Genomic DNA, 9870 nt, shown 5'->3' on the forward strand with positions numbered 1-9870 from the left:
TAAGATCAAAACCTCAAGTGACAGCATATGTTGGCTAGGGTAAGGAGAAAGGGGAACACTCCTCCATTGCTGGTGGGAGTATAAACTTGTACAACTTCTTTGGAAGTCTATCTGGTGCTTTCTTAGAAAAGTGGGAATAACTTTACCTCAAGATCCAGCTATATACCTCTCCTGGGTATATACTCAAAAGATGCTCCACCTTACAACAAGGACACTTGTTCAACTCTGTTCATAGTAACTTTATTCATAGTACATAGTAACTTTATTCATAGTAGCCAGAATTTGGAAACAACCTATATGTCCCTAGAATGAATAAGAAACTGGCATATTTACACAATGGAATACTACTCAGTTTATTAAAAGCAAAGAAATAATGAAATTTGTAGAGAAATGGATGGAACTAGAAAAAATCATCCTGAGTGAGGTAACCCAGGCCTAGAAAGAATCATGGTTTGTACCCATTTATAAGTGGATTTTAGCCATATAGTACAAGATAAGGATACTAAGAGGTACAGACCAAAGAAGATAACTAATAATGAGGACCCAAGTGGGCATGCATAAATATCATTTAGAAGAGGAGATATAATAAAGAGAGGTAATGGCTGAAGAGAAAGAACAAGGTAGGAAAGGGGGCACATAGAGTTAAGAGGATGGAGATCATTCCTGATTAGAGAACGGTTGAGGGGATAGAAGGCTTGTTGAAAAAGGGGAACCAGTGGTGGAGACATCACTGTGACTAGCAGGAGACCTAAATCAGGGTAGGCTCCTGGGAGAATATGAGAAGGATTCAAGCAGAGACCCCAAAAGCAGAGTCTATAGAGTCTGAAGAGGACATCCTCTAACTAGGCTAGTCTTCTAGCCAGGGAACAGCAACTTACCCACAAAAACTTCAACACAAAATTTACTCTGCCTATGAGATGTGCAGAGATAAAGATAGAGCATATAGAGTGGAGACTGAGGGAATGCCCAACCAATGCCTGGACCAACCAAAGGTCTAATAGGGTTACTATTAGAGAAGGCCAACCTGGGACACTATAAATGATGCATTGCTAAGCTTGCAGATGGGAGCCTGTCAGAGTTGTCGTCTGGGAGGATCTCCCTAGCAGGTCCTCAAAGCAGATGCTGAGACTCACAGCCAAACATTAGTTGATGCATGAAGAAACTTGGAGAATAGCAGGAAGAAAGAAAAAAAAAAAGACCCAGAAGTGACAGGAGCTCCACAAGAAAAACAACAGAGCCACCTAACCAGGGCCCAGAGTGACTTGCTGAGACTGAAGTATCAGCCAAGGAATATGCATGAACTGGACCTAGGCCCCTACAAAGATGTAGCAGAAAAAAAATATGTACCAGATGGGCAGCTTAAGCTTCAAGTGGCCCCTCTAGTAATGGGACTGCATCGGACAAGGACTCACTTGTTAGCTTTTTAATAACTTTCCCCTGGCAAGACTGCCTTGGCAGGCCACAGGGAATGAGGATTAGTTCAGTCCTGATGCAACTTGATGAACTGGGCTGGATGGGAAAGGGAGCTCCCCTTTTTTAAGGAAAACAGAAGGGGGTGGGAGAGAGAGATGGTGGCACTGGAAGTAGACAAGGAAGGGGCTACGAAGATGTAAAGTGAAGGGAATAAATAAATGAGAAAAAAAAGAAATATTCAGTGCCTGCTGTGTTAGGATAGCTGGGCTCTTGTGGAAACACAGTACCCTGGCTGTTATAGATTGTGTTCCTATATTGGTGTGTAGGTATCTGTGTTTGGAGTAAGTATAAAGTCTAGATGATGATTTATGGTTTTGTCTTTTTTTTTTTGGTGGGTATTTTCTTCCTTGGTTTTTATTTTCTCTCTGGATTTTAGAGAATGTGTTGGCCTGGTGTTGCCTGTTTTATTGACCTGGTTGGCTGGTATATTCAAGGGGAATGCTTGTCGTTGTTGGAAGCTGAGGGAAAGGGAGGCCAGATTGAGATAGACTTTTGTAGTGATAAATGCTAAGTGTGACCCTGAGGGCTGGGTCTGGGCTAAGAGAAAGAGTGGAGAGGAACCAGGACCATATACCTGTCTTCCGGCAGGCATGGCCTATGCTTTGAGCAGGGGATGTTCATCCAAGTTGGAGCCTGGGACACAGTGATGAGTTGGGTAAGGGAGCCGGTGGAGTCTACTGGAGGCATGACTGGTGGGAGATGGGACTGCAGCAGGTGTTCTGTTGCAAAGCTAGGGACATCCCTGAAGATTGGGTCTGGGTTAACAAAGAGAGTAGAGAAGGCCCACAGACATTGTGACTGGTCAACAGGCCTTTTATTTGCTTTCTTTTAAATTTATTTCAGTGACATTTGTGTGCTGTGTTTGTTTTCAAAATGATAGCAACTGATACAGTGCAGTTCCTGTGCTCAAGGAATTTGCAATCTACTAAGGATGGGAAGGCATGAAGAAAAAGACTGTGGTGTGCTATCTGTGACACAAGAAACAGAGAAAGCTACGTTATTACAAGCAGCATGCTGTAAGAGATGCAATGGGTTCTGTCAGGGAAAGGGACACTGATGCCATGGCACTTACAGTTTTAAAGTGCCTCTTTTTGAAAAGTTTACATCACCTCTCCAGTTTATCAGCTCATTAACAACCTGTGGCATTAAGCTTCTTAAATTCCACATATAAGTTGTGGTTTACAGATAGTTTGGGCTATATTTGTTGCTGTTATGCAATGCACAAAACCCGTGTCACATGTTGAACATGTTGGGGACTCTAAATTCATTTTCAACAATTCACTAATATCAAAGACCTCCTAGGAACCTCCCATAACTTTTTTTAAGGCATCTTTCATCTCTTTATTTCTGAGGCTGTAGATCATGGGGTTGAAGAGTGGAGTCAAAACGGAGTAGAACAAAGTCGTGAACTTTTGCATGCCCTTTGCTTGTCCTGATCCTGGTTTTACATATGTTATCATAACTGAGCCATAAAACAGAATTACAACAGCCAGGTGTGATGAGCAAGTGGAGAATGCCTTCTTGGAACCAGCAGTAGAGGGCATCCGTATCACAGCCCTCAGCACTAAGGTATACGAACCGATAATGTAAAAAAATGTACCAAAGATGAGGAGGGAACTCATAGTTCCACAGATGAGAACAGTGCCTGGGATTGGGACACAGACTGAAGCTAGGGCCAACAAGGGACCGAGGTCACAAAGAAAGTCATCAATCACATTTGGGCCACAAAATGGCAGTTGAGTGACAAGTATCACTGGGATAAGAAACCAGAGGAATCCATAGACCCAGCAAAATATGATCAGGCTGCCACAGAACTTAATAGTCATAAGAGTGGGGTAATGCAGTGGACGGCAGATTGCCAGGAACCGGTCATAGGCCATAATAGAGAGAAATAAACATTCGGTTGTGCCCAGGGAGAAGAAGAAATACAACTGGAGCAGGCATTGGGTGAAGGAGATGGTTTTGGTGGTGGAGATGAAGTTAACCAGCATGTTTGGCACATCAGAGTTGACATAGCATATCTCTAGGAAGGAGAAGTTGGCCAGCAGAATGTACATGGGGGTGTGGAGCCGGTGATCCCAGTGCACTGCATATATAATCGCCATATTTCCAAGCAAAGTCAAAATGTATATCATAAAGAATATGGAGAAAAGAAAGATCTGTATTTCTCTGCGGCAAGGGAAACCTAAGAGGATGAAGTGACTCACAGTGTGGGAGGTGTTTCTGGATGAGGCCATTGTCTTCTATTGTGTGAAGATTACAGATCCAGAGATTGTGTTTCCCAACTCCTCTTCAAGAGAACACATACACATTCCTGGCTATAGGGCAGGGCATCCAGAACAGCATTTTCTATTTGTTGTTTGATTGAGCACGGCAATAGCATTGTTGTTGAGATAACCTATATATTTTTATGCACAATTAGAAAACATTGATCAGTCATGGTAGATATCAATAATATTGTGAAATCTTATAAATTTTTTCTTGAAATTAATATAAATGTGAAAATCAACATATTTCCTCTCTTATTCCTAAACATGTAGTCAATCTTGGAGAACACTTGTCTAGACAACTCAGTCTGGCAAAAGTTAAACTGATATCTCAAATTTTTGCTTAATTTACTTATAAAAATAAGAATTGAAGAAATCTTACAATTTAAACAACACAGAAGAGAGAAAACGAGGTTTAAGATTCCAGAGATGCCACCACCTCCCTCAGAGTCAAGCCTATTGGTTCTCCATGGCCATTTCATCCATGCCTTTTTCCAAACCTAGATATAGCCCGGGTCCCACATTACTGCCTAGGACTGGTCTGGTCACTCCCTCCTGTGAATCAACTGTTCTCTTCTTGGTTTCAGCCAGTAGCCACCCTATCTGCCACCATGAACAGGTCTCTTCTGCAATGCTCTAACCTCTCCACACATTCAATTCTTTCTCTCTCTCTCCCTCTTTCCCCTCCCCCTCCTCATCCTTCTCTTCTTTTTCTTCCTCTCCTCATTATCATCCTCCTCCATGGGCTGGCCTGGAGAGTCTCCCTGATCTCCCTACCCACACCTTTTCTCCAAAATCCCATGTTTAGACCAGGTCCTTTATCCAGTGCCCTGTTTTAGTCTAGCCACACATATCAATACTGCTTGACTATCCCTATGACTCTGCCAAACCACAGTCCCTTCTATGACACTTTCAAACTATCCATATAACCATATATACACTGATATTCCAGACTTACATCAGGAAGCACGTTATGTCCTTCAGCCCAGTCCCCTCTGTCCATCTGATTTTATTCCACCAAAAATTTTCAATATCTAGGTCCAACATGCCAAAACATCCTCTCTTCTGCCCCATGTGCTCTGTCCACATCAGACTTAGAATTAAAGAAAGAAGCCCACATTCTGAGATCTTATCACAAAAATGTCAATAATATGAAAGAACAAATCAGTACTTTTTCTCCAAAACCTACCAGTCTTGTAGAAATGCTTGCCAATGAGAATTTCCTGGATGAATCCCAGGACACAGAATTTCAAAGAACAATGATAAACTTCATCAAAGAACTAAGGAGTTCATAGAAGACACAATGCAATGGCTCAGTGAACTTAACGAATAAACAACTAAAGGAGAATAATACTTGAGTGATGTCCAAAAAGAAAACAAATGTAAGAATGACAGAAGAGACAAAGGCAATACAGGACCTGAGAGTGAATTTAGAAACATTGAAGACTACTCAAGCTGAAATGAAGGCAGAATTAGAAAACACAATAAAACTAATCTAAAAACTGAAAGGAAGCTTTAGAAATAATCAAACAGAAGTAGAATATCAGGTATTGAGTGTAGTCAAGATCTATACCCAATAAGTAGGAAACATGAGAAACAAAAACTAAAGCAAAAACACATGAAAGAAACATAAAAAAATAGGAAAGGAACATACAGGAAAAGTGGAACACCACGAATAAAAATTCAAACATTAGAGTTATGGAAAAGGGAGAATTCTAAGTCATTCCAATGACATAAAGGAGAACTTCAACAAGGTCGTAGAAGAAATCTTCCCCAAACTAAGAGAGTATCCATATTGATATAAAAAGCATGCCAAGACTAGCAAAGAAAATCCTCACAGAATTATTACAGTTAAAACAATAAACATATGTAACAAAAATGTGTTAAAGCTGCAAGAGAAGGAAACCTAACTGGCATCACCTCCCTCAAAAACAAAACAAAACAAAACAAAACAAAATACCTCACAAATCAAAATAGTCATTGATTTCTCAGTGGAAAATTTAACCAGAAAGCCTGGAACAATGTACTTCAAGTCCTAAAAGACCATAATGGCCATCCTAGACTAATATACCCAGAAAAATTACTTGCCATAAGTGAAATAAGAAGAAAAAATTCATAATATAAATTAGACTAAAATATATTCAATAAACTAAAGCTAAAGAAAACAGAGGAAACAATATTTTGGTCTAAACAGAGGAATGAGCAAAGCACAGAAACTGGAAAGAAATAAAAGACCATGGTTATTAAAACACAAAATAACACTGAAAACAAACAAACAAAAACCCAACAACAGATTGCTTACAATTAACACCCACATTTCAATAATAACTTTATATATCAATGGCCTTAGATATCCAATAAAAAGACAGGCTCGCTGAATGGGTCAAACACAAAAATGTAATGGCATCTTTGCTTTAAAGATAGGCACAATCTTGGAGTAACATAATGGAAAAATGTTTCCTTCAAATGAATAAGAAAATGCTTAAATGGGCACCAAAGAAATTCAAAATATTATGAGAACATAATTTTAAAAGCCATACCCCATTAAGCTGGAAATCCTTAAAGAAGTAGATGCATTTCTAGATGCATACACACACACAAAAAAAAAAAATTAAGAAGAAATCAACAACCCAAACAGACTGATAACAAATGAGAGTGAAATAAAACGAATAAACAAACAAAAACTTTCCAGATGACAAACAGTACAGGGCCAGGTAGATTCATAGCAAAACTCAAAGAGATCTGTCTACATCTTTGTGGGCGTTCCCAGCGAAAGGCCACAAGGGCTCATGGCCTGGTGCAAGTTCTGCAGTTCTGACTACAGGAGTAGGGAAGCAGTCAGGCAGAAAGTTTGTGACCTGCTGGCGTGGGGAGTCCACCGGAGACGAACAACCGATGGCAGGCTCGGAGATGGTATGGAGGAACCTAGCTGGTCGCCCAAAGCTATACATGTGCTCTCTCTTCTGGAATAAATTAGGTCTCCATCCACTTGCCCTCTGATTGCATTTACCCAACTGTAGGTGTCTGTGTGATGACTCTGCGCCTCTCACCCCCTCAGCCTGGACCCCCTGTCCTCACCCACAGGCTGGACCCTTGGGAGGAGCACCAATACCTCTTTTCCTTCCTAAACTATTAAGGAAAATAGAAACAGAAGGAACACTCCAATATTCCTTCTACAAAACCAGTATCATCACTCTAATAACAAAAGTAATAAAGATATAACAACCAAAAATTTACAGCCGATATCCCTGATGAACATAAGCTGAAAAATACTTTAAAAACACTTGATAGCAGAATAATACATACATCAAAAATAATTTGCTTTATCCCTGAATTAATGTGATGGTTCAACACTCACAGGTCAATAAATATAATAAACTACAGAAGTGAATGTAAAGACAAAGTCATATGATCATCTAAAAAGATGCAGGAAAAACAAACAAACAAACAAACAACAACAACAACAAAAACCTTTGACCAAAATCCAACATGCCTTTATGATACAATTCCTAAAGAATTTTCATCTAGAGGAAACATATCTCAAAATAAAAGGTATATGCAAGAAAACTCATATCCAACAACATTCTAAATGGAAAAAACCTTAAACCTACTGAAGTCAGCAATCAACAGGGTTGTCCACCATGCCCACTGCTTTTAAATATTGTGCTCGAAGTATTAACTGGAGGAATAGGCAAGAGAAGCAAATTAAAGGGCTAAAAACAGGGAAAGAGGAAGCCAAACAATGCCTATTTGCAGATGACAAGAAACTATATATTAAAGGTCCCCAACATTTTATTGGGAAATTTCTAGAAATGGTTAACAAATTCATCAATGTGGCAGCATGAAGAATCAATGTGCTTTTCTATGTCACTAACAAATACACAGATATGGAATAAACTGAAACGAGTTAAGGACCTCTCGGATGAAAATATTAAAATACTGAGGAAAATGATAGACACTAGAAAATGAAAAGAAACATCCCATGTTCACAGATTAGTAGAATTAATATTGTGAAAATCACCATTTTTTTCTAAAAGCTATTTACAGATTCAAAGCAATCACAATCAAAATACCCATCTCATTCTTCACATAAACGGAAAAAAAAACCCTCCTAAAATTCACATGGAACCACAAAAGACTCCAGATAGCTAAAACAATCCTGATTTAAAAAGAACAATGCTCAGGAATTGCCATTTTAAATTTTAAGATATATTACAGAGCTAAAGTAATAATCAACATAGTACTGAAACAAAATGAAACAAAACAGATGTATAGACAATGGAAAAAAATCAAAGACCCAAACATGAGTGCATATAAGTTCAGCCATTTATTAGTTGACAGAGATAATGAAAACATAATTTAGATAAAAGAAATTACCTTCGACAAATGGTGCTTGCAAAACTGGGTGTCCACATGTAGAAGGACAAATTAGAGCCATATCCATCACCTTTCAAAAAACTGACTCCAAGTAGATCAAAGACCTAAGTCCAAAACCCGAATCACTTAACCTCCAAGAAGAAAACATAAGCGGCCTGCTCTATGACATCTGTGCAGGAGAAGACTTCCTGAATAAGACTCCATTTGCCCAAGAATTTAGGCAAATGGGACCTCATAACCCTAAAAAGTGTTGGCACAGCTAAGGCAACAATCAACCAGGTTAAAAGGAAGCCTACGGAATGGAAGAAAATTTTGTTAGCGATTCTTCTGACAAATCTTTAATATTCAGAATATATAAAGAACTTAAAAGATGGGTAATAAGACAATAGCAAATGACCTTTTAGAAAAGTGGGCCTGGGGCATGACCCAAGAGTTTGTCAAAAAAATAAAGTTAAGAAATATTTCAAAAAAAAATGTTCATCATCTCTAACAATCAGGGAAATGCAAGACAAAACAACTTTAAGATTCCATCTTATTCTATCGCAATGCCAAATATCATCAAGATGCCCTACAATAAATGCTGAAGAAAATGTGGGTGAAAGGGAACCCTCATTCACTGCTCATGGGATTGTACATAATTCTCAGAAAGCTAAAATTAAATCTACCATACTGTACCACTCCTTGGCAAATGCGCAAAGAACACAACATCTTACCCCACAGATAGGTATTTAGCCATGCTCATTGCTGCTCTATCCACAAGAGCTAAGAAATCCACAACTTAAATGTCTTTCATCCAATACAGTGTACATATACACCATAGAATACCTTTCGTGTGTAAAGAAGAGTGAAACCATGAGCTTCGCAGGTAAATAGACAGAACAAGAAAACATCACACTGAGTAAGGTCATGTGGATCCAGAAAAATAAATGTCTAATGCTCTTTCAAATCAGAGTTTCATAGCTCCATAGCTTCAGATGTGAGAACATGGTCTGTAGTATCTGCAGAAAATAGGTAATTAAAAAAAAAAAAAGGGTACCATTTCCAGGGTAGGGTATGGGTAGGGGAATATCAAGGTACAGGGATGTGATCAGGGAAATAGGAAAAGGAGGGAGATAAGTATAAAAGAAGGAGTGTAAAATAACAGTAAAGATGTCAGTACAGGCTCTAAGGAATCATACTATTAACTATCTATAAAATCCTATAACATGTGTCCATATATACAGTTTTAATGAACCTTTCTCATCTGGGCTGACATGCTTCCTCCAAGAGTCAAAGGCCCTAACAAAACTCCCAACAAATGCATGAGAAGCATTTTTGATTTGTTGGTCAAGACTGTCCAACAGACACACAAGACACATAACCTACTTCCCTTCGTTCCCCACCCCCGGAGATAGAGGGCAGTCCCCATTGCTGAAGAGCTGGAACTGACCTGAATTCCTCCCCTCGGAAGGTCCATGCAAGCTTCCAAAGAGGGAAGCAACCAGCAGTTTTATCTGGCTATGATGCCGATGAAACAGATTCTATAATCCCATTATGCTTGGGAGCCCGAAGCGGGAGGATTGTCATGACTTTGAGGAAAGTCTGAGCTACATCATGAATTCTGGGGGAAGCCTAAGTTACAGATTGACATGCTGTCTCAAGAAACAAACTAACTAACAAGCTGAACTAACTGACTAACTAACTAACTAACTAACTAACTAACTAACTAACTAACTAACTAACTAACTAACTAACTAACTAACTAACTAACTAA

General features: G+C 39.1%; 1 protein-coding gene and 1 pseudogene across 1 annotated transcript; one reads left to right on the forward strand and one right to left on the reverse strand.

Moving 5' to 3' along the window:
* Nucleotides 1–2771: 2771 nt before the first annotated feature.
* On the reverse strand, nt 2772–3710 carry LOC129677977 (olfactory receptor 11H6-like). The gene has a single exon (XM_055608661.1). It carries the CDS (start codon nt 3708–3710, stop codon nt 2772–2774), a length of 939 nt encoding a protein of 312 aa, XP_055464636.1.
* Nucleotides 3711–6529: 2819 nt separating this feature from the next.
* Nucleotides 6530–9870, forward strand: part of LOC129677983 (ribonucleoside-diphosphate reductase subunit M2-like) — a 34261-nt pseudogene continuing 30920 nt past the window's right edge.

Source organism: Psammomys obesus, unplaced genomic scaffold, assembly GCF_907164565.1.
Source record: "Psammomys obesus unplaced genomic scaffold, mPsaObe1.curated_primary_1811, whole genome shotgun sequence".
NCBI lineage: Eukaryota > Metazoa > Chordata > Mammalia > Rodentia > Muridae > Psammomys > Psammomys obesus.